At 39.9% G+C, this 25,766-nt stretch overlaps 1 protein-coding gene across 2 annotated transcripts in view; it reads left to right on the top strand.

Moving 5' to 3' along the window:
• The window catches only part of CDH2 (cadherin 2), a gene marked incomplete at both ends in the record, with an annotated part of 116,120 nt that overhangs the window by 69,434 nt on the left and 20,920 nt on the right, over positions 1 to 25,766 (top strand). Inside the window, 11 exons of one of the 2 annotated variants that reach the window (XM_082499343.1) lie at positions 7,580 to 7,806; positions 9,649 to 9,786; positions 10,879 to 11,034; positions 12,785 to 12,929; positions 13,984 to 14,156; positions 18,722 to 18,859; positions 19,210 to 19,395; positions 21,730 to 21,986; positions 23,408 to 23,550; positions 24,785 to 25,018; positions 25,334 to 25,567. In XM_082499343.1, the coding sequence (XP_082355469.1) occupies positions 7,580 to 7,806; positions 9,649 to 9,786; positions 10,879 to 11,034; positions 12,785 to 12,929; positions 13,984 to 14,156; positions 18,722 to 18,859; positions 19,210 to 19,395; positions 21,730 to 21,986; positions 23,408 to 23,550; positions 24,785 to 25,018; positions 25,334 to 25,567 (2,031 nt within the window). Of the gene's footprint in view, positions 1 to 7,579; positions 7,807 to 9,639; positions 9,787 to 10,878; positions 11,035 to 12,784; positions 12,930 to 13,983; positions 14,157 to 18,721; positions 18,860 to 19,209; positions 19,396 to 21,729; positions 21,987 to 23,407; positions 23,551 to 24,784; positions 25,019 to 25,333; positions 25,568 to 25,766 lie in introns of both variants that reach the window. The other variant, XM_082499342.1, reaches the window with a different exon arrangement.

Genomic DNA, 25,766 nt, shown 5'->3' with positions numbered 1-25,766 from the left:
TTAATATTTCCCACCTGCACCCAGCAACAAAATACTTGAAAAGAAAAAATCACAAAATGTAATTGTACAAATTAAGAATGAAAAATATATGCTGTGGCAATAAGGAGGGGGAAGTCTGTCCACACTGACCTGCTGTTCTGCAGACTGCCAGATTGCTTTGAAAGTAAGGTTTTTTTAGGAAACATGCATATTCTTCTCTAGTCTGGGGAGTGGGGCAGGGAAGAAAATTGCATTGAATGAACATCAGTTGCAGTAAGGACCACAAATTATTTTTACCAGCATTTCATACAACTTTTCATACAACTTTACAGCTATTCTGCAGTAGCCTACTCACTTAGCATCTTAATTCCGTAGAGTAAAGTCATATCATTAGTACTAGGTTTTACCTAATGCCTGCTGCGGATCACTCTGGAACGGCTTTCAGCTAATGAAATAAGTGTACGGTATGAATTAAACCATAACTCTTGCATATCACTTTTCCTTTTAATTATTGTTTTCCTAACTGAATAGATAAATGATTAAGCAAACAGCATAGTGTGGAAATGCGGACAGCTAAGCTGCTACAAGTCAGACCATGAAACACCTAAAGTTGGTAAATAGCTTGAATGTATCCCCAGTTTTATCTTCGTTGAAACTTTTTTGTGTGATTGTGGTTTTTTGGGTTTTTTTTTTTTTGTTTTTGTTTTTTTCCCCTCTTGCGAGCTTCATAGCCTGGCTTTCACTTGGCACTGGGTTGCGAAGCTTGTGAAGTCAAGTGAAAATAGGAATTAGAAGCAAATGGCCATATTTGGCCCTCAGTAAGTGGCAAAACTCCAGTTGGTTTCGTGTGACCCACTGAAGTAGCCTTTTGCTCGCTGTGGGCTGGGGTGGCGGAATGCAGTGCTCAGCACAAAGGCGGAGGTTTTCAAAAGCAATTACTGAATTAGCAGGCTTGCTTTTCAGAAAGTGGTAAGCAGCTGCCTTTTGACAGCCAAGCTTTCTTTTAAAGCGTCACAGGTTGGTTGGTTGCTCGGAAAAGGCTCAAAATGAGGAGCACTTTGAAATTTTTCTGGATGGTCTGGAGTACGGGATAAACTACAGCGCATGAATATAAAAGTAGAAAAGGGAAGGGGATTAGAAAAAAGACTAGGAGAACCTATTAGAAACAACACTGATGTATTGAAGTATCTCTAAAGGATATAACGACAAATGGAATTATAATACAGGTAGGAAAACGCCATTGTCGAAGATAACCTGATTATCTTCCATATTTATTTTGCATCAGCAATTTTTGTAGCTGATTTTCTCAGCTTACAGGTGAGAACAAGGCATTTTCCTGGCTGCTGTAGACCCCCCATGTAGCAAAAAGTCAAAAATTAAATAATGCTTTTAAGCTGGTCCCAAGAAGTTCTAAAATCAAACGCACTTTAAAAGTGTTCCTGGGGATGGAAAAGGCCAATTTGAATGTAGTTCAGTTCTTTGTGATTATAATGGTCCACCATGATGTCAAAACCCCACTTCTCTTGAAGGTTATCTGTAATTGTAGTAAAGGAGGTCTCATGGGCATTTCACATGCCACTCCTGCAAGCCGTGAGCTGAAATAGGAGCGTGTGTGCTGCCTTAGTGGGACTAACGGATCACCTTACAGATGCAGAAGTAACCAGTCTGAATAAATGACTAATTTATAAAGTAGTTAAGTTTTGGTTTTTTTTTTTTTTTAATGTGTTTTAGTGTAGTTTTCAATAGTTTCTTTCTCTGAAAAGTAGGAAGGCTTGTTAAATACAGTGTTTTCTTGGAGAAGGTAGCGTTCAGATGTTAAGTATGCAGATAGCTAGACAGTTCGAGCACAATGTTTCCATATAATTTCTCAGTCTGTCAAAGGTAAAAGTGGTATCTGGCAGGTAGTTGTATGTAAGCTACTTTCTTATTCTGTTTATTTTACCTGCTGCAAAATGATCCTGAGTGGATTAAATATGCCTGGGTTTCCCATTTTATGGTACACACTCTTAACTGTATTGCTGGAGTGCATATGTTGTTAGCTCTTGGAGTTTGTTGCAATTTCCATAATGTCCTCCGAGTGAGTCTTAGCCTTGAGGTTGATGCTTAGGCATTGAGAATATCATTCAAGAGGAGTAGTACTGTTTCAGCAAGTTTAGAGAAGGAAATACACTTTTGTTTGTTCGTATGCACGTGGATGTTATCTAGAAATAAATTGGTTATTTTCAAAGTGCAGAAATCCAGATGGCAAACTCAATGCAACTGTCTTGGGAACAACACGAGTAAAGGAAATTATGTATTAATACTCTATATTGTACAATATTTTCACGAAAAATTCATGTTAATAATGCAGCCCATTATATCATTATGTGCTCAGTCCTTGGGTCAGGTAATGCTGGTGTTATGGGCCTAAGATAAAAAAAAAGCAGAAACAGGTTGCCAAAGTGTGCAAACCAACACGAGTAACTGAAAAAGGGTTTTTATTGTCTTGAGAAATGGTTCTAGGTAATTGAAGATTACTAGTAAGGTACATGAGGTTAGACGTGTATTTTGTAGATACTATGAATTGTTCATCTCGTTAGACCTGAGTACGCGTGGTGTAGCTCTTTAGTGCACTTCAAATGAATTTGCCTTTTTAGTTCTTAACGTTTTATATACTACACATGTATACATACGTTGTAATTACTTCCATGCAAGAGTGTTAACTTGAAAGCTTGCTTTAATACCACAGAGCTGTAGATTTCCATTTTAGAATGTTGTAGTCTCAGAGGTTCTGTCTTTTTCAATAGATTACACTTGTCTTGCTTTTAGGACAAGAAAAGACTTTTAAATTAGGATACTAATACTCTTTTGTCTTAGGGTCTAATGTTTAATAATGATTATATGCTAATGCTAAATACAATTTTGTTTAAAGACCCTGGTTTTGTAAATCCTTGCGCACAGCCTTATTTTGAGCATGTGAACTAATTGCATTTACTACCATGTGTCAAAACTGGCGTGCATCTTATTGTTCTGATAGGACTAAAGGTCTTTAAACCCAAAATAGTTATATTTCAGATTATGACTGAATAGAGAGAAATGGTTAAAAATAGGAGAGTTGTTTTTTACAGATTGTGATATACTCATATCTGATCATTTTTGTGGAGAATGTTATTAAACAGCAGTAAAATATAAGATACTTGATTACCCTTTCTATTGTATATAAAGTGACTAGATGCTGTATAGTATATCTGGTTAACTCTTTAAAATGAAAAGAATCCATATGATTGATTTGTCAACAGAAAATGGTTTTTAGAAAGCATGCCTCCCTTCTGTGTGGTTGTTAGAAAGAATGTGTTTGGTATAACAGTCATTATTCTCATTGAAAAAAAAAAAATCCTGTCGCATTTTTGCAAAAATCTTTGCCTTAAAACCTACAGTCAGAAATCACTCTTTGTTCATACCAGTTGAACACTGAAATATGAAGCAAAGTGATCTAAATCGAATTTACAAGACTGATAACCATGCAGTTGGGGGGAGAGTAGCTACTGCACAACCTGTACTCTGTCAAGGTAATTTAATTATGGATGGTTATACTTGAGTATAATTTGTTAATGTGTGCTCCTTGCAAAGGGAGAATAAGTCTCACAAAGCATTGACAATTTTATACGTTTTTACCAGGATGCTGTCAAAGGAAAGGGATTTTCATTGAATTTCATAATATACAGTCGCCTGGAGAAGGAATATCAATGAAGTGGCTAGCAGGGTGTTTTTTTTTCTTGCCTTTTCTTTTTTTGGCTACTGGAGTCTATATGTAAGAAGATGGGGGAAAGAAATCCTCATCTTTATGAATTTGAATATCTAAAAAGTGAATATATTATGTTACTGTGCAATAGTTGAGAAATCGGTTTTTATAAAATATCGTTGTATTATCTTAGTCTTTTGGACTGTAATGACTGTAATATTAATTTTAAATTTCAGCTTCTTTAAAAACAGTGATGATCAAAGATTAGATTAATATTCATTCTCTTTCCCGTTCCCTACTTCTCAGAAGTTAGTCTGAGGAGAGCCAGAGGTGAATCTTGCCCGAACTTCGTCCTTTTGGTCAAGACACTCTTTTGAAGAGCAGATTTAGAGAGCAGCTGTAGCTGAGATGGGAGGTCAGCAGAGACACAGCTATGGGATATGTCGCTGGCTGGTTTTTTCCTTAGTCTCTTAATGTGAACTGTTTCTAACTGAGAGTTTTGTTTGTGAACAGAGATGACACTTGGAGAAGGCCCAGCTTTCTCCATGCCTGGGGTGTGGGTGGTCTGTTCCTCTGAAGTACGAGCAGCGCTGTTTGGTAGTCAAGTCATTAAGTTCTTAAATCATTAGATGTAGTGACTTTTGACTTAGCTCTTCTTGGACACCTCTTTATTTTTGTGCTAAACAATACAGAATATCCAGCTCTGAAGGCTGGCTAATCAGAATTACAGAATTAGGACTGTGGTAATGATTTCTGGGTACTGGTATAGTTCTTTTAACTGGTAGGTTTATATCCTTGGCTTAGAAGGATGCGTTTTCTCACTTGGCTGTTGCATTTCAGCATACCGTCATGGCTTGGTGTTGTAAAGAGTGAGAGATCAATAGGTTGTTCAACATTTGGGAGCTGGAGCTTCTACTTGTCGCTTTTCTCCTCCTTTAAGTCTGACCTGTAAGTCTGTAGATCCATAGGAAAGAAAGTTTTAGTTGTACTTTATGGAGCAGGTAGGGTGGACTCGAGGAACAGTAGGGATTGCCTAGAGAGTAATTTATAGGAAAACTCATCATAAAATCATAGAGTCGTTTTGGTTGGAAAAGACCTTTAAGATCATCAAGTCCAGCTGTTAACCTAGCACTCCCAAGTTACCACTAAACCATGTCCCACAGCACTACATCTACACATCTTTTAAATACCTCCAGGGATGATGGTTACACCCCTTCCCTGGGCAGCATGTTCCAATGCTTGATAACCCTTTCAGTGAATCAGTTTTTCCTAATATCCAAGCTAAACCTCCCCTGGCTCAACTTGAGGCCATTTCCTCTTGTCCTATTGCTTGTTACTTGGGAGAAGAGACCGACCCCCACCTCACTACAACCTCCTTTCAGGTAGTTGTAGAGAGCGATAAGGTCTCCCCTCAGCCTTCTTTTCTCCAGGCTAAACAACCCCAGTTCCCTTAGTGGCTCCTCATAAGACTTACTCTCTAGGCCCTTCACCAGCTTTGTTGCTTTTCTCTGGACACACTCCAGCACCTCAATGTATTTCTTGTAGTGAGGGGCCCAAAACTGAACAGTGTTGGAGGGGTGCCCACACCAGTGCCGAGTACAGTGGGACAATCACTTCCCTAGTCCTGCTGGCCACACTATTTCTGATACAGGCCAGGATGCTGTTGGCCACCTTGGCTACCTGGGCACACCGCTGGCTCATCCGGCCATCAACCAACACTCCCTTTCCACCGGGCAGCTTTCCAGACACTCTTACCCAAACTCCAAACTTGTAGTGCTGCATGGGGTTGTTGTGACCCAAGTGCAGGACCCGACACTTGGCCTTGTTGAACCTCATACTGTTTGCCTTGGCCTATCGGTCCAGCCTGTCCAGATCCCTCTGCAGACCCATCCTACCCTCAAGCAAATCAACACTCCAGCCCAACTTGGTGTCATCGGCAAACTTACTGAGGGCACACTCGCTTCCCTCATCCAGGTTGTTGATAAAGATACTAAAGAGAACTGACCCTAATACTCAGGCTTGGGGAACACCTTGTGACCAGCCACCAACGGGTTTTAACTCCATTCACCATCGCTCTGGGCCCAGCCATCTAGCCAGTTTTTTGCCCAGCGCAGTGTACATCCATCCAAGCCACGAGCAGCCAATGTGAGGCTGAGTATTTATTAGCGTTTCAGTGAAGCACTCTCACTGCTAATGAGGAAGACCTGAGGCAACATCTACAAGGAGGGCCACAGGAGGAGCCCAAGCTGTGAGGTTTCAGCTTTTTACCCAGGCAGATTTGTTCTTCCTGGGTTCAGTGCTTTGTGGGACATGGCATGCTCTTCTCCCGATGGTGAGGCTGGTGTTTCACAGAAGGAGACCTTTAAAACTCTGTGAGCTACCTGGAAAGAGCAGGATCCCTGCGCAGCCCAGCAAGATCAGTATTAAGACAGTTGATGTTTTATCATTTATTTTGAGGAGTGCTGTGCTTTGTCTCATTCTTGTACACAATGGACCCTTTCAAAAAAGTATTTTATATAGTCTTTTCTGTCAGGAGAGGGCAAAGGGGGGGCGTATTCTGGATAACGGAAAGGGTGCAGTAAGGAAACAAATTTTATATGTCATCTGAACATCAGCTCGGTCCTTGAAGCTCAAATACAAAAAGGTATGATTCTTTTTCTCAGTACCTTCCTGGAAACAGTGCATGACAGAAGAAAGCATATGATACATGGCATTTAGTAGTGATTTTTCTTGAGAAGGACCTTTAGGTTTTGAAGCTAAATAGTTTGTGCATGGTTTAGCACAATATAAAAAGTCCAATAACTGAAATGAGGCATAAAGCCTCATTTCATCTTCATCTTCACTATGTGCGTTTCAGCACAACCTTCATAATGATGTTTTGCACTTCTATTGCCCATACAATCAAAATATTTCATAATGCTTTGGAAACATTAAAGAACTATCATTGGTTATAAAAGCACAATTTCATTTTTTTACCTACTATTATTTGCAGTAACCCAGAAGATAAGTGGTAGTGAAAGCAATTGGGTAAAGAAAGCAGCAACCTGTTATCAGTTCTGTTTTGTGCACTTCACATCATTATCTATACAATCAGTTTTACTGACTTCTTGTCCCAATGTGAGTCTTTCAGTCAGGACAAAAGGAAGGAGGGGGGAAATTAAACAAGAACGGGTAGCTCTTAAGTAGATAAATGGATATGTGTGGTACATGAAATAGTTTGTTTTTTAAAAAAAAAAAAAGTGTTTACCTTAGATTTTTGTCTGTGAGGTATTTACTGCTGCCTCTGTCTTGTAGGTGAGGGATGAGGAAACTCAGGCCTCGAACTCTAAGTGACCTACCTGAGATGATGCAGCTGAATCACAGGCTGATCTGGGCACAGAAGTTAATCTCTTAACGGGCTTCTGGGTTTCTGTCTTACCCTTGTTGGCAGAGAAGGTGCTGGAAGCAGGGTTGTGTTTGCAATTATGGTTGCAGCGTAATTAAATTTGTTGAGTGTTTTTGATGAATTGACTTGACTGGATCTTTTTTGTGAGGCTTGATGTGCAAACCCCCGCAGCCGTTCCACTGGAAACGGACTGAAACATATCGCAGGACATGGAGGCAAATGGTTTTCTTGCAGGGAGTGGGTGTCTTTGGGAGACCAACATATCTGGGGTTAAAACCTTCCCTCTGCCTAGCAGGCTGCAGAAGCATATCGCTGTTATGTGGACTGACCCCTAAAGTATGAGACTTAACTCATAATTGCATGTCATAATAACAGCAACAAGTTAAGTATTTCTGCTTTTGAATGTTTATTCTTAATGCATTTTATGTCACACTGAGTTCAAGTGGGCTGCTTTTTAATTTTTTTGTTCTGCCTTTTGTGTGTCTGTTTTACAGTGAGGTTTCAAAGCTGTGATGAAAACAAAAAAATACACTTTGGAAGCAGTGAGCCAGAAGATTTCAGAGTAGGTGAAGATGGTGTGGTCTATGCAGAGAGAAGCTTTCAACTTTCAGCAGAGCCCACAGAGTTTGTCGTGTCTGCTCAAGACAAGGAAACCCAGGAAGAATGGCAAATGAGAGTGAAGCTAACCCCTGAACCAGCCTTCACAGGAGCTTCAGAAACGGTAAAGCAAAAACTAAACGTTGCCTGTAGAAACGTGTCTCTGCAAACAGGCCTAAAAATAGGGATTTGATTCTGTCTGTCATGTACCTCTCCATGAGGCATTTTATTAATGGACAACTAGTGCATGCAGAGCTGAAGCCTCAGGAAGAATGTTTTTATAGCCTGTTATTGTGTAGCTTTGCTAAGGCATGGAAAGGCATGCCTGTTTAAATATATAGGGTTCATTTATGTTTGAGCTTTTTGTTTGTGTAGTTTGAGATTTATACCTGAATTTAAGTCGGACACGGTCATTTCTTTATTTTAAATTGCTTGAAAGTATTACAGTATTTATTCAAGTGGTTAAATATAACCACAAAATAAACAAATTTGTGCTAGAATGCATCAGTCACGTTTATTAGATGGGAGCTGTAGATTTACAGTGGTAGTAGGAAAGCATTTCTGGCAGGGAATATTGGCTTTGTCTTGTCCCTTCATAATCAAATTGTAGATGGTAAATTATTCATGATTCCAGCACTATTTGGTAAGGAAGATAGTCTCCCTCTGCTGGAAGCGGCCACAGGATAAACCATGTACTATAACAAAAATCAAACCTGGCAATACACAAATAACAGTGCAGTTACTTTAGGAAAACAGTATTAGGTCTACTACCTTTTTGTGTTCTGTTACTTGCTCCCTGCTGTTTCTTACCTTCTGTTATAAATTGCTTAGTTTACAAATAAAGAACAAAATTTTTTCAGAGATGAACATACCTGTAAGAGGTATGCATTAAAGATTTAAGCATAATGTCAAAATGGACAGTGTGGTTATGCAAGACATTTTTCCCAAGAACACACTGGAGACCAAAGCTGTGTAATCCTCATTTTTTTTTGTTTGCTTACTTGATGATTGTTTTAAATCTTCTAAGGCATGTTTTTAACAAAGGTAATGTTGTCATTTTGTCTGTAAAAGAGCAGATGCTTAGGTATGCCAGGGCATGCCCTGTGCTTTCCAAAGATCCAGTTCAGGCATCCTTGCCATCAGCAGAATGTACAGTGGTGAAATCTGCCCTTGAGTTGGGCATCTCTTTTTACTTTATTTGATTAGATTTTTAAAAAAAAAAAACTCTGTCTCTTAAAAGATTTGGAAAAAGTTTTTGTCTCCCTGTTGCCACCCTCAAGCAAGCTTGCGTGGCTTTATGTGTGCTGGCATCCAACGGCCGAAATGAGTGCAGATATAGAAGGGAATAGGAAGGGAATGTTGACATCCAGCAGAGATTAATGCCCAATGTGTAAAGTGGGTCATCTACTGCATCCATCATGGCTGACATAGGTTTAAAATAATTACAGTATTAATTCTATGGGATTTAATAGGGTCATAAATATTTGAGACATTCCTTACCAGTATGTATTAAACTTCTCTTGGAACTCAAATTATATTTTAGCACACCCAGATCTAAATTTAATGTACAGTAGCACATTACCTGAACTGAAGTTCTGGCTAATGAGAAATACATAAAGGCATACTATTAAATTCTGCAAAATATTAACTACTTTTGAGAAAGTGCAGAATAGTTTACACAGTAGTGCCACATTATAAATGGTTTATAATTCAATTCCTCCTCCAACTTGAATAAAAAAAAAAGAAAAGAAAAGGAGTTCTTGAAATTTCGCAGTGCAGTTGTAAATAATATTGGTTATTTTCATACTGCACTGTAAATACAAATACAACAGTTCCGCGAACACAGAGGAAAGACAGCCTTTCAGTCAATTATGTAATTGTATCTGAGTTATTTTATAACATCTACTAGTCATTCTCGTTCTAACATGTGCTTAATTTTATCCTGTACCTGGGAACGGACCAAAAGAAAATTGAAGACATCGTATTTCCATGGCAACAATACAAGCACAGCAGCCCTCTGAAGAGGCAGAAGAGAGACTGGGTTATTCCTCCAATCAACCTACCAGAAAATTCCAGAGGACCTTTTCCTCAGGAATTAGTTAGGGTAAGGAAGTTAATAGAAATGTGGTTTCAGTGTCCCTCAGAGAGCTCCTGAAGAGATTTTGTGTGAATGATGTCTTGTTCATAGTCCAGATGTCTTTTGGGATGGTTTATGTTGCTGCCTCTGGGCATATTGGGCTGGGCTGCATTTACTAGTGGGGTTTTTTTTAAGTTGCCCCTATGCTCCTGTACTGGTGGAAGGTGACCTTGGTTCAGGTGGGAAGTACTGTGATAACTTCCTTAATTGGTTAAGGAAGATCTCTGCCAGTTCAGGAGTTCTCTAGTCTTCTGCGCTGGAGTTTTCCACCTGGGGACGCGTATGGGGATGAGCAGGAAGAGGAGTGCACCAGGAGGCAGGAGGAAATGGGATGTGACGGGGTGAGGACACCAGTTGTTCCATAGGATTCTGCAGCACAGACGTGGCCATTGTCAGGAGCCCAGCGCAGGAGAGGTCTTCCAACCGTGTTACTAGTTGGTCATGATCAACTTCTACAGGGGTTTGTTAGAACTTGGTAGATCATTAGCCCACATTGATAGGATATAGTTTTGCTCAGCTTCGTTGATGTGCGATGCTGGTGGTTCACCTGCTCCTCACAGATGCAGTGCCCTGTAACTTTTCCCTTGGAAGGTGAGACCACAGTTCAGTCTTTAAACAAAAACGGTGCGTTTCTAATGGGCTACTGCCAGGAGTGGGAGAGAGTCTATAGCTTTGGTCTGGGAAGACATAGAAGAGAGATCGGGGGGCAGGGGACAAAAAAGACTTTGTTTCTTACGTAGTTTTATGGTAGAATATGTTTTCTCTAGGATCTAAGCAATTCTATTTAAGGTAAGACCACTTACTTGTTTTAGCTTAATACAATTTATCCTATTATGAGAAATAAGCAGGGATAGTTTTATGTTCCTGAAAATTCATTGACCAGCTTTCTGACAAAGAGCGCAGCTAAAAACCTCAAACTTTATATCATTTCCAGCATAATTATTCTTACAAGTTTAGCTTAAAGATGGGGAAAAAAAGGAGCTGCTGTTTGTCTCAGCAGCAGTCCCATCCCCTGACTGACTGTAACTAATGTAAATGCTATCTTTTTTTGACATGTAGATTAGGTCCGATCGTGATAAAAGCCTCTCGCTACGGTACAGTGTGACCGGCCCAGGAGCTGACCAGCCTCCAACAGGCATCTTCATCATCAACCCCATCTCAGGACAGCTGTCTGTGACAAAGCCTTTAGACCGGGAGCAGATTGCTTCTTTTCATGTAAGAGTTTAATTTACCATAAATCAGATTATCAAATTGAAGATTAACATCTGCTTCAAACATGACTTGAGCAGCCGGCATTTAGTTTTCTATGAGATATGATTTTGAAGAGTTTGTAGCAGATTTGTATTTATTGTACTTACTAAGGCTAACTCTTGCTATGATTAAGCAGCTTAAATACTTTAATATATGTAAACAATGATTAAAAGTATTTAGATAAAGTAATTTTAAAAGATTGAAATATGGATACTGTATCTTATAATTCAAATACAGACCATTGATCACAGTCTCCACTGTATTGTATATTTTTCAAAAGTTTACTTTTAATTCAGCAACTTAAATTAGGACGTGACTGCTATTAGAATTGCAGCAGCTGTGATTTGAGAAATAGATGGGAAGAATAACCTACCAATTTTCATTTTCAGGGGCAAATCTAAGCATTTTAATGGAATTGTAAATTAGGTCTGTCAGCTTATGAAAATGATATTCTTTGCTGTAAAGAAATTGACATAGTAGACCACGGATTCCGGTATTGGTGAAAAAGAAAGGTTTGAAGGAAGGGGGGAGACCAGGCTGTGACCTAGAGTTGTCTCTGCTTTTGAGACACCATGCCAAAATAGTTACAGAAGTCGCTCAGGTCCTAGAGAGAGTTTCTGGCATGTCGTGGATTAAAGCACTCCTTGCCTCGCACTCCGGGAAGCCCTTTGAGTTCTGCTCTGAACAGAGTAGGCAGCAGGAGGCATCTGGAGGGAGGTGGGGGGAATGGCTCTTGCAAGAACACAACAGCTCCGGCATATGTAAGATTTTTACTGAGAATTTGGCATTGGCAATTCAAGATTTACTGAGTTAGGAATTTAAATTTTATGAGTCATTTCCAGAGTGGTGAGTTAATAATGCCCTCTTGCTCCTTTCTAGTAGGTTTGTAGCCAAAAGATATAGATGTGTGTGTGTGTGTGTGTGTGTGTAATGGGCTTCAAGGACTGCTACAGGAGAAAGTTGTTCTTTTGCTTAGCAATTGCCTGGTTCTGGCCTGGATACATAGTTTTAAATTTTCAGAAAGGACTGTGTTCCTTTTTTTTTGGCTGTCCAATTTAACATGATTTAGGGAAACCTGACTGTCAAAGGTAGTTACTCAGTACTTTTTGACAATCGGGGCATTAAAATTAGGTGTCTCAGTATCTTTGAAACTCAGTGCATAAACTTTAGCTTAATTTTAGCCTGGAATTTCAGTGTGTTTACCGACAGTGATTTATCACAAACCTTACCCTGGTGTTCCAGGTAACACAAACCTATTCTGTATGCCTTTCCTATGCATTCAAGTCTATTCAATATCCATAATATCAGTAAAGAATTTTGAAAGTGATGCCAGTGTTCATTCCTTATGGATTGTTAATAAGTTGCTATCTGTTTGATATAAATCTACATATTTCTAGAGTCTGTTTTCTAATGGTTATTACTAAAACCAGATTTATGTATGACAGTAGGCATTAGTATTAATCAAAATTACGTGATTCAAAGTCATTTTCAGCAAGTTTAAAGAAGCAAATCTGCAGCTTAGAATAGTTTAGAAGTCTGAACAGCAGTTCCACGAGCGACCTGAAAACTCAAATCGTTGATAGGAGGGAGCAGTGGCAGATAAAAAAAATACATTGAGCTAAAAACATCTGGCCTGAAACTTCCTGCCAGCGTTATTGTATCTATTTGTGCCTGTATGTTGTGCAAATTCTAATACTTATAATGATTTTTGCAGCTGAGAGCACACGCAGTGGATGTAAATGGAAACCAGGTGGAAAATCCTATTGACATTGTTATTAATGTCATTGATATGAATGACAATAGACCTGAATTCTTACACCAGGTTTGGAATGGGACAGTCCCTGAAGGATCAAAGCCAGGTAATACATGGGCTTTCAAAGTCTGTGCAGTAACATTTTGAAGGTGATGAAGGGGGGTGCCTTCAGACCTCATAACACTTTCAAAGGTGCCTTATTAGTGTCATGAGCAAAATCTCAGGTAATGTCTTATTATTTCACCTCATTTTTAATTCCCCTTTTAGAATGCTAGTATTAATTTCCAAAAGAAGAAAGTATTATGTACATAAACTAAAACAGAGAAATCTTTAAGAATATGCCTTTTAGATTCCTGATTTGGAAAATCCTATTTATAGTGCCACAGTTCTTACAGTTATGTTCATGATAGCCATTTTGACATTCATTTAGTTGACAGCTCGGGGTATAAGAGACTTCCGAAATATCAGCAGATCCTGTTCTAGTTCTGAATCTCAGAGGCTTTGGAAATACTGGGATTTGAAATCAAACAGTTTCATTTGAATTCTCGAGAAAACCCTAAATGTTGTTCACATCTCATTAAAATTCTAATCGGCTCTGGCTAAAGCTTGAACTATGGCTGAAACCACTTTCTTAATTTGTCAGTAGTGCAAAATGAATTTTTTAGAAAGGTTAGCACAACAAATGTGTTTTCTCACTTCGCAGTGTTGACTTGGCATTTGAGATGGAAAGAACATGCGTCTCAAAGACTTTTGAAAGAGTATTATTTACATTGATTTTCAATCACTATCAGTATGTGCAGCAATTCTGAAAATTAGGTATATTGCCTTTGGCCCAATTAATAACACTTTTATCTAAACATGAGGAGCTCTGTTGTTACAGAAATGTTATTTATGGCAGAATTGTAGTATTTCATTGTTTATGGAGCTTCTTCAGTTCTAAGCAAATCCGATATTTTATAAACACAAAGTATTTTTATCTCCTCTTATGTATTTTAATTACTCTGTTGGTGAGTCTTGGGTTTAACCAGTTTGTTTTAAGTAAAAGAAGGAATGTGCAGAGTTTACCAAAAGAAATACATACTTTGACCATTGCTTGTAAGTGATCTTGTGTAATCTGAGTAAACTGTTTATATAACATCAATTATTTATCTTGCTGCTAGGAACCTACGTGATGACTGTTACTGCCATCGATGCGGATGATCCCAATGCGCAGAATGGGATGCTGAGATACAGAATCTTGTCCCAGGCCCCGAGCAGCCCCTCTCCAAACATGTTTACAATCAACAATGAGACTGGTGACATTATCACCGTTGCAGCTGGGCTTGACAGAGAGGTACGGCTGGCTTGTACTTAATATTGTGAAGAAGCACATTTTTTGCTAGTAACTTACAAATACCTCTCTCCCTCCCTGGACTGAAAAGCACCCCTGGGAAAAAGGAAATTAGGATGGGGTTGCAAATTGGACCTGTATGTTCTGTACATGTAGTCACTCTGGGCTTGATGGGGTTGTGGAAAGGATCTTGTCTCAAAAGCCTGTTTGCTTTTAAGGAACAAGTACACACTCAAGCAGAGCGATGCAGATAAGGACCTCGGGTGCTCAGTCTGGGTGCTGAGATGGGAGGTGTTCCTCAGCTTCAACCCTTTCCACTTGCTCAGCTCCACAGGCAAAGAGTAGATGGAAAATGGAATTGGCTATATGTTTTATTTAATTTGGAAGCTCCAGGGGGGCTTCTGTCTTCTTCCTTGCTCTTCACAGAGAGGTGGTAAATATTTGAAATCATCTGGATGCTGTGTTGCTACGTTTGCAGTAACTCCCTGATCTGAATTTTGCTTATTAAAATTAACCAGGAAAAATATTACTGATTTTAAAATTTGAAAACCAAGTTTCTAAGAAATAAACCAGTCAGTATTGGAAGCTGTATAGATAGAGACTTGTCTCAAGGCCTGGACAAGCATTCAAAGGCTTAAAAACAACAACAAAAAAGAATCTCTGACTGTCAATAATTCCCTGCTACAAATACTACATGCTGGTCAAGTCTTGTTCTGTCTAGACAGTTCTTCACCGTGCCCACCACCGGAGAAGGAGGATGCCAGATCCTCCTCTCTGGTTCACCCATCTGTGAGGTGGGAATAAAAATATTTCCCTCGCAACTCCAGATCTTTCACATGGACTAACTGTGCTTTTGAACCACTTGAAAACTTCAGAAGAGATAAGCATTATTTTATAAACAAACTATAAAATCCAAACAAGTCTTATTCCAACACATCTTTTTTCAACTTCTGTTTTAGTAACCTCATTTTAGCTCATTAAATCTGAAGTGTTTTTTTAAACTGGATTTGCTGTTCACCTTTTAGCTGTTTGATTTAAAATGGAGAAAAAAAAATACTTTCTGATCCTCTGGGTTGGCTATTAATATTCTGATGCATTTCAGTTTGAAAGGGGCAATCAGAAGGTTTGAAAAGCTAAACAGACTGTTAGATATTGTAATGAAGTTTTAAAGTTTTATTAACATTCATTCTCTTTAAGTTGGTTTTGAAGAGGAGGAATTTGAGGAAAGGAAAACCCTGAACTTTACTGTATTGCCCTATTAAATTAAAAGAATGATGGGCAGCTTTGCCCTTGTTTTTAAAATCCCCTGGTCATCTTTGACAGGTGAACTTTCAGAAGGACATAGTGATAACTCTGAGTTTTATTACTTAGTGACTAGAAGCGCCAGAGTAATTTAACTTGGAAGAAACCAGCTGTCTGTGGAGCTTGGGCCCTTGCATTAACAGTTGGAAGTGCCTTGTCATTTGCCATCAGTTCTCCTGATGGATCACTGTACTGATACCCTAATGAGTATTTATAAACATTTCTTGCTCATATTGAATATTAATGATTAATGTTAAATCATTCAAATATTAAATTAGACTGATATGAGATTAAATGGTTTCCTTCCCAAGCCGTTGCTCTGCTTCCTTAATTTCCTCAGTCATTTCATGGAAGTCAATTAAATTAAAATGACCAGGAGTCTAGAAAGTCAGATCTGAATCGAGCGGGACTTCTGACCGTGGATTGGCGAGTGCCTTGTTGCGCAAGTTTCCTTGTTGTCCGGGAACCTCAGCTGGGCTACCCACTTCTGCCATTCTGCCCTTTTATCTAAGTCCTGACTCTCTTTGTAAAGCTCTAATTAGGCTTACAAAATACTAGATGCAATTTTAAGTTCTGAAATGCTGTGACCCATTATTGGTGGGAGCATAAGTGTTGTAGGCATTCAATAAAAAGAGTGGTTCCTCTGATAGCACTCCTCACCTGCTGGTATTTTAGGTCAATGTGCACAACGCGCTGTCTATGCTAACGTGCACAGGAGGAGAGTTGCTTAGGTAGGGGACTCGGCTAAAGGCAGAAGTTTTTCACTTGCTGTCCCAAATGGCGCTCTTTCATGAGATCCAGCTGTTCTTATTTCTTCCGCTCTTGCTGTGGAATTCACTTCAGTGTTAAAACATCTGCCTTACTGCTGGAGGTGCCAAGAAGTCAGGCAGGGTACTTAAATTTACGCACTGACATTCCTGATTCGTGTGAGGTTAATTCAGTGAAGTGCTCTTTTATTTGGCCTGTGTTGAAGTGGAAAGATGTGACCTGATGAGGTCTGCGTTCTTTCTTGAAGCTGCCAGTTTGCTTTCGGCTATGTTGCTGCAAAGTCTCCGTGCAGGCTGCTGACACGTGCTCCACAGCTTATTCCCGGCTCCTTCTTAACCCACGGTAAAAAGAGGAGAGCCGCCTCCCTCAGTTTCCCTGTGCTATTGGAAAGTTACACTCTTGTTGATCTCTGAAATTTCATTCCCAGCAGTTGATCTGCTGTATGTGATTGCTGGAAGGGAGAGGAAACAAAAACACTTATACTCTGTCTTTCGGGGCACTTCTTGGGGCAGTTTCTAGTGTGCTGCTTCCGTTGGAATTAAATAAGAAGGTTGTACGGAAGTGGAGTCTCTGTGTAATAATAATGGAGTTTCCTTAATGAAATTTGCTTCTTGGGATCAATGTGTTAAGACCCAGATGAATCAGAAGCACCTGCTGTTTCAATAACGTAGAATCATCTGGCTGCAAGATTTTCTTCAATACTGCTGTAGATTTTATTGCTTCACAATAAGTAAAGTATATATTTTTTTTTTCCTGGATGAAAGCGGTAAAAGTATTTCTTTGATTCCCTTTTGACTACTTCTCTTGGTGGTGTCATGAAGGAAACCTTTAGGATGTTTATTGAAGCCTTTTGAAGGTCACTTTGCAAGTATATTTTCCAAGCCAGAATCTGTATACATACTTATGCATTCTTAAAAAACATATATATTGCATTTCTATATAAGTCATACTAGTCTTGCTTTTTCTAAAGAACCTTGGTGTCTGTATGCAGTTATACACATTTGAGGTGTGTTGTAAGGGTTCCTTTGTGAAAGAGAACATGAGCATAAATTATGTTCAGTGGGAGATAAACATTTGTACAGCTTATTTTAAAAACTTTTTTTTTTATTCAATGGCTCATATTTGCTGCTTGGAAGTGCGCATAACCATTAAATCTCTAATGTCTGTTGTAGAGTCTGGCCAAAATTTGAAAGAAAGTTAGATGATATTAGTGGAATTGTCCTTCCCTATTTTCTGTATTAATATCCAGAGTCCCTTTTGGTGAATAATTGCCATGAGAAGTCATCTGTCATACACCTCAGTCTTGAAGTAGTGGGAGAAGATAAGGTACTGAGTGGAAAAAACTGTGCTTTTCATGAAGTATTTTTGTTTTGCCAGAAGGTTTTTTTGCCAGTGTTAGTAAACCATTCATGAAAGTGTTATTTCAAAGTAATAGCAGCTCCTTATGTTTGTGCTTTTTCTTTTTCTTGTGTTTTTCTTTTGGAAAGAACTGAATGATAACACCTAGCTCCCTCTGAGCTGGGAAATGCCAGATTTGAAACTGAACTGGTAAATGAAAAAGCATGCACAATATTTGCATTTCACGGTAGAAGCCGTTGACGAGTTAAAATCAACTTCTCAGCAGCTCTACACAAAAAACATCTTTCTAGTTGGTGGTTTGGTGTTGGTTTTGTTGTGCTTTTTTTTTTTTTTTTTTTTTTTTTTGCCTTAATACAACCTCAACAACTTTGTTTTAAACAGCGAGCCAGTTTGCTGTCAGGTCTCTTGTTGGGCATTCCTTGTGCTGGGGGGGCAGCCCTGGCCCCACTCCAGCCCTGCCGGGAGAGCGCAGCCGCTACTGCTGGCACACGCAGCCGCAACGGCAGGAGGAGGAGGAGGAGGAGGAGGAGACGGCCATCCTCAGCCGGGGGTTTTTAACATTTATGGAAATAGCCCATGTGGTTGCTCCCTCCCCGTTTCTCCCAGTGCCCTTACTCGTCTCTGTTAGCCTTGACATCTTTGGTTTCCGTAGCGATCGCGAGAAGTTGCAACAGCGGTTTTATACTTGGGTTCGGCTGAAACAAAACTTTGGCAGTTGTGGCCGTTTGGCCAACGAACCTGCTCTGGCTCAGTTCTCTTAAATGCTTTTGAGGTCTTAACCTGTTTTAATATAAACTGCACTCTTGTGCTTTTCCCCATTTGAAAAGCATTTTTAAATCTGTGAGAGCGACATTAACTGTACGAAGTGGTTTTGGTTTTTGAGAGTAGGAAGCAGGCAGCCTGTCCTCGTCTCAGTGATATTTGAAGAAAATGAAGCAGTAGTTCAGTGTAGCGAGATGCAACCTGGTGCTGTATTCCTGTGGCACAAACTTTGCTCCTGTCATTTTGGGTGATGCTAACTAGAATAAACAGTGTGATAGGCTCCTTTGCTTAGTGAAGTGCAATTTCGGAAACACCTGCTGTCCTAAGGTAATGTTAGTCTTGTCTAAAACTTATGTTGATGTCATTTTGTGTTTTAGAAAGTACAGCAATATACATTAATAATTCAAGCTACGGACATGGAAGGAAACCCAACATATGGTCTTTCAAACACAGCAACTGCTGTCATCACTGTGACAGATGTCAATGACAATCCTCCAGAGTTCACCGCCATGACTGTAAGTACAGGGTGGGAGTAAATGAAGGACGTGCATATTTATAACCGTTCCCTGCTTTTCTCATTATATTCGCAGACAGTAAATATTTATTACTTACTAAATAGTATACTGACAGGCAGAATTGAAGTATGTCCAGAATATATATCCCTTAGATACGGTACTCTGCTTAGGCCAAAAGGCAAGAGATGACAGGGTAATCAAACCATCGGTTTTGTGGGTGGCCTCAGGTAACTTCTTCGCGAAATTGTCAGAGCTCCAGTGAAGAGACGTGCGCTCCCTAATGCTGATGAATGTTCAGTATGGTGCTTCCGCAGCCAAAGTAAATTGATTTCTTTTCTTGTTTTTTGCAGTTCTACGGGGAAGTACCGGAAAACAGGGTGGATGTGATCGTAGCAAATCTGACAGTAACGGATAAAGATCAGCCCCACACGCCTGCATGGAATGCAATGTACCGAATGACCGGAGGAGACCCAACGGGTCGATTCACTATCCTGACCGATCCCAATAGCAATGATGGGCTGGTGACAGTTGTGAAGGTAAGGGATAGTTGTGCTTCGGAGAATTAAGCAGAGATGGAAGAAGGGGGAGAACACTGAGGGCGGAAAAATGTGGGCTCCTGAGGCCAGGACAAGTCTGGAAAGTAAAATGGATGGGCACCGTCTGTCTTGTTAAAAGTAAGCCATCCATCTCTTTTGCTTGCTCACACTATCAGTAGTATTCCAACTGATCAGTTTTTAAATATCAGGTGAGGTTGTTGAAAATGACAGATTTTGAAGCTTTATTTGCCAAAAGATGGGAATTAGTCTGTGAAGAAACATTTGCTCAGTATTTGTTGCTAGTGTTAAAGGGACAGCTTCCTACCTCCTGGCCTCCATTAGTAGTCACGCTTGTTGTCTGCGGGTTTTATGTCAACGCGTTCCCATTAAAGGGAACAGATATAGGCAGTCAAGGCACAATTGGAGAGGAAAAAGTGATAGGTGGGAGACTACTTCTACAAGAGGCTTTTAGAGACTGGCTATTTTTAAAACCTCACTTAAATACCTTTTATGGAATAACCTGTCTATCTTCATTCTCTAGCCAGCACAGCTCTGTGTTGAGGGGTGACTTATTTCAAGTGATAATAACAATGTGGTTCTATAATTAAACCTGCCAGGCAGTAGCCACCTTTCCTCACGGCCCTCTGATAAGCGTCTCCTCTCTGAGTTGGCCTGTTCTGGTTTTGGCTGATCCACTTAGGGAAGTCAAGTGTGAGATGCCAGTGTTCCCATTTAGAAATTAAAACATTCACTCCCCACCCCCCACGACCCTTTTCCTCTCTTTTTTTTTTTTTTTTTTTTTTAATCTTCTTGGTATCTAGGTGAGAAAAAGATACAATTTTCGTACAGCTATAGTGGTAATTCACACTAGGTTTTGGGGGTTTTTTTGGTTGTTTTGGGGGTTTGGGTTTTTTTGTTTGCCTTGTTTTTTTTTTTTTTTTTTTTTTTTAAGAACTGTCTCAGTTTTATAACTGCACTTCCCCAGAGGTACCAATAGTTATATTGCAGTCTTCCAGCAAGAATTATGCGAGTGTCTGTGTCTTGTAATTAGGCACATAAGCATCTTTTTCAGATCTGGGAATGGTATCAAACTAGAAACATGTGGAAAAGTGAATTTAAAAAATGCACAGGTTAAACTAAAGTATTATAAAGAGAAGCAAGCCTAGGATTCCAGATGTCTAACCTGTTTGATATAGCTTTGCTCACTTACAAATTTATTTTTAACAAATTCTATCCCCTCTACTGCCAGAGTATCTCAGTGCTTTCCCATATCTGACTGGGTTTAACAACAGAGTAGCAGCATGCGGGAGCCTCATTGGAAAAGGAACTTTCCTACAAATTCAAGGGAACGATGGACCTGTTCGGAAGGGGACCAGCCATACCATCTGAAGTTAGAGGCTCTTAAACAGCATAGGAAAATCAGCCTTAGGTGGTAAATGGCAGTTCTGAAGTCTGGCCAGCAGCCCTCCTTTAAGCACCCAGACATGGGAAGAGTTGGAAGCCTACCTACATTTTTTATTGGCAGTGCAATGAGTTGATCTGTCAACCTGTAATGAAGATTGGATTGTCTCTTGTCACTGACTTCATACTGTCACATGCCAACCGTCCCTGTAAGGTGTAGGGTTTCTTCAAGTCTAGAAACAGTGTGAGTCGCACAGCGCATAGCACTAAGGGGAACTGGGTTTCAGGGAGTGCCTCACCCGTATGCATCACAGTAGAGGAACTCTAGCTTCAAACTGTTTTTACTCATCCTTAAATTGGACTTCTGGGTCAGTGAGGAAGTCCCCAAACTGAACGTTGTCTGGACTGTGAAGATGGGAGCTGCAGGTATACCAGCAGTGGGATTAGCTGGGATTACAAAGAGTCTTTTTAGTGAAACGTTAAAGGCATGGGAGTCTCTGATATATGGGGCTAGGTATGGTCTTGCTTGATGGAAACCTTCATCATAACAGAGAAAGGCAGGTTTCTCTCCCCAAGAGGCACATCTGCTCACATGAGTGCTTGGCACGTAGCTGGGAGTTTCTGTATCGTTTTCTGATGAAACTATTTGTTTCCTCAGTTACCACCAATGGCAGTACCAGAGTAAGTTAAACCCAAGAATGACAAGATTTCTAGCTGTTCCGGCTTTAAAACTGTTGCTGCTGCTAAGCAAAAACCCAACCCAGTCTTGTGTTGAGGTGTTACCTTGATTGTGCTCCCTTTTGACTCTGTGCTTATTTTTGAGAGAAGCAATACAAGTAATGTTTAATAACGTGCTTTAAAGCCAAAATGTTACTGCGTGTTCCTCACTGTTGTAAGTAAATGTCAACTCTACCTGCTCTTTGCTTTTCCCAGCCTATTGACTTCGAGACCAACAGGATGTTCGTACTGACTGTAGCTGCAGAAAATCAAGTGCCTTTGGCTAAGGGGATTCAGCATCCTCCCCAGTCAACAGCAACCGTCTCCATTACGGTCATTGATGTGAATGAGAGCCCGTACTTTGTTCCAAACCCTAAACTTGTGCGTCAAGAAGAAGGGCTACTTGCTGGTAGCGTGTTGACAACTTTCACTGCTCAGGACCCAGATCGTTACATGCAGCAAACCTCTCTAAGGTCTGTATAAGCATTTTGCAATTATTTAACAATTGGAATGCAATATCCTAGGGTGGGTGGGAAGCAAAGAGACTGCTTATGAAATGACTGCATTTACCATAGCACACAGCTATACTAATACCTCCTGTAGCTTTTGTGCAGCTGCCTCTAAAGGGATTTGGGGCTATAGAGAAAGTCACCTGACCAGCATTCATAGATCTGTAAGCTGGGTCATCTTGTAATGCTGAGTCCCACTTCATCAAGTTAGAATGAAGTTATGCATCTGTATACGTGGCATCCCAATAAATTCACTCAGAGCAGACAAATGCTTGTGTGAGTGAAGATCATTTGCAATTTAAATTAACCTGTAATTTTGACACGGCAGCAAAACCACATTCAATTGTTGACCAAATCTGAAGGGTTTTCTTCTCATTTATTCTCCGGCAGCACAAAGTACTGCTGTTGTCCATCTGTGAACTCTTGTACTGATAGCTGTGATCATAATTTGATCAGAACTTGCCTAATGTCTAAAACTATGCTAATTGAGAAAACTGAAGAGGATAAAACATGTACAGTATAAAAGCATGCTTTTGCATACCTCATTTAAAACATGGTCATTGACCGTAAAGCTAAGGTGCAACGACTAGCCTGGGGCCAGGTCTCGGGTTCCTAGCTTATCCAGCAGCTTTTTTAGCTCACGTGGAGGAAACTCCAAAACTTATTTTCCATCTTTGCTTTCAAAGTCAAGGTTTTTACAATTTTATTTTCTCTTAATTTTGGTTAGCTGTTGCTGATATTTTTGCTCGTGTCTGGGCATAACCGTTGTAGGCATGATAGCGTGAGGACTTAATGATACGTATATTTTTAATGACCTAAGATAGCTTGCACTTATCAAAGGGCAAATTTATTAGATAGAAGGATGGTTTTGAAAGACACTCCTCTTTCAACTTAAGAAGCATGCAGTAAAACCAGGGCCCCTAAAAAATTAACTTAAAGTGATATTGGAAGCGCTAGAATAATACAAGGTAGTGCTACTCTAACACTCTTGGTCCGTTGTTACCTCTCTCCTGTTCTCAGTGCTCTCATTAGATTAAAGTTAGTATGAGCAGCTCTGTAGGCATAGAACAAGCAAGAAGAATCCCTAATGAAATATTGTAATTGAGTCTGAATATGCATGTTATATAGTTTACAGTAATGATATGATTTACTACAGTTATATGACAATTTGCCTGGCAGGGCGCTTCAAATATGTACATGTAAGAATGTTTTTAATAAGTGTTTTCAAGAATTTTATTGGCAAGACTTAATAAATGGAAATTTGTGAAATATGGTCTCCAAATTCCAAAAACGTGTTCCAAATACAAGTTAAAAAACTAATATTGTCTTTGTTGTCAATATTTATGTGGGCAGATAAATAACACATCTTGTGATCAAATACACAGGTACTCAAAACTTTCAGATCCTGCAAACTGGCTGAAAATTGACCCCGTTAATGGACAAATAACTACTACAGCTGTTTTGGACAGAGAGTCAATATATGTGCAAAACAATATGTATAATGCAACATTTCTTGCTTCTGATAATGGTATGTATCAACATTGTATATTTTTTCAAAAAGCTTTCTTCTGCGTGGTTGAACGGCATTTGATTTGACTAGGGCAGAAAGCAAGATATGCTTAGGATACATCCAGTTGGAAGTCTGTGTTAGTGTCAGACTTCATATATTTCCCAGGTAGTCAGAAACTGGGCTGAAAGATCATTCTGTGAGTTTGGAGAAAGGCACTGGCTTAGTTACGTTAGTCAGGTTTACAGAAAACTGAAAAAAACGGGCACCAGGAGTGCAGTAGGCTGAGTGAACGCAGAGTGTGAGTAGACTTTATGGGGAGTAACGCTTTGAGGGAGGGGTACTGTGGTTTTCCGCATTCAGGCTACAGCAGTGCAGAGGAAATTGAAAAATGTATCTTTGCATTGTCAGTTTGTTGATGACAACAGTCTCTGCTCAGAAACGAGTCCTTTGAGTTTGGCTGGAGTGCTGTACTGTTGGTGATAGAAGGATGGGCAGGCGCAGCTAAGAACGTTCTTGCGTTAGAGGAGAAAACTGAAACACTGGGGCTATTTATCTTGGAGAGAAGACAAATGGTAAAATTTTGCTAACTGATACAGGATAACAAAGCTAGATCAACTATTTCTGTCCTTTTGGCCCTGTTCAGGAGAAGAGAAATAAATGGAACTGGAAGATTATGTGGGGCTAGGGGTGGAATGAGAACCGTTGCTAATTATACTCACAAATTCAGCACCGCACGTTCACATAAATGTGTGACCTCAGCAAGGTTTACAGGAAGCATCACACATCCGGTACGGATAGCAAGAATGTAATAGTAGTGTGCTGGAAGTCGGTATTAGAAAGAATTTAAATAGCAGGCATGTGGTAAAGGGGGATTGCTAGTCTTCAAAGTTACCAAATAATTTCTCCAGAGGATAAACTGTCCGAATCTTTCACCTTTTTCTTTGAAACGTTTGGTGTGGATTGTCTCTGGAGAGGAGCTAGCTGTCTGGTCAGTAAAGTGGTTGAGTCCCTGATGTGTGGATCTGCAGTTATTTGTTGAATTTTGCTGAGTAGGGCACTTTCTTCTGCAGACAGACTACATAAAAATTTGTGTGTTAGCAGGAGCAGGGACAGCGTTAGGTAGGCTTGGTAAAGACAGAATCCCAAAACTGAGATGCACATATATACACGGCAATAGAAGCGTGTTGGTACAGCTTCGTTTAAGTAACTTTCCAGTTGGAAACGGGCGCAATACTATTTTCTTTTCTTTAAGGAATTCCCCCGATGAGCGGAACTGGCACGCTTCAGATATACCTGCTGGACATCAATGATAACGCCCCCCAAGTGAATCCGAAAGAAGCCACGACTTGTGAAACACTACAGCCCAACGCTATTAACATCACTGCTGTAGACCCTGACATAGATCCAAATGCAGGCCCGTTTGCCTTTGAGCTGCCTGACACGCCTGCTAGTATTAAGAGGAATTGGACCATTGTTCGAATTAGCGGTAATTAACATTATCGAAATCTTAATCATTTTAAAGAAACTGTTGCATATGCTTTTCTGTATTTTTTTTTCGTGTTACTTCGCAACATACATGAATTTTCTTAATATGAATAGGAAAACACCTTAGCTTAAGTTCCCCAAAGAACAAGAAATTTTAAGAAAGAAAAGATGTTCAGTCTGTTATCCTGAGTGTCACGTAGTGGGTTGAACAATGAGTTAATACAGAGCTCAAAGATGATCCATTTTTGCCAATCCTGTTTTAAACCCACATAAGCAGTACGTTGCTTTTTAACGAATGCGTTATTTTCATACGCAGGCGATCACGCCCAGCTGTCTTTAAGGATCAGGTTCCTGGAGGCGGGTATCTACGATGTGCCCATAGTAATTACAGATTCTGGAAATCCACATGCATCTAGCACTTCTGTGCTGAAAGTGAAAGTTTGCCAATGTGACATAAATGGAGACTGCACTGATGTTGACCGAATCGTTGGCGCAGGGCTGGGCACTGGTGCCATCATTGCAATTCTGCTTTGTATCATCATCTTGCTCAGTGAGTAGATAGATCTCTTAACACTTAACTCTTCTATTCTTGTTTTTACCAGTACCTTCTTATGTTTTAGTCCCACGTACCTTGACAAAGATGGGGGGGAGTGATTAAAGACTGAAGTCCAAGAATTGTTGCTGCTTAGTTTAATGTCGTGGACAAGCGCGTAAACTTTTCTGATGGGAAAGGATTAGGAGCCTGTGGG

Source organism: Vanellus vanellus (genome assembly GCF_965231255.1).
Source record: "Vanellus vanellus genome assembly, chromosome: 2".
NCBI lineage: Eukaryota > Metazoa > Chordata > Aves > Charadriiformes > Charadriidae > Vanellus > Vanellus vanellus.
The sequence above is the reverse complement of the archived record's forward strand: the minus strand, read 5'-3'. Positions and strand labels throughout refer to the sequence as shown.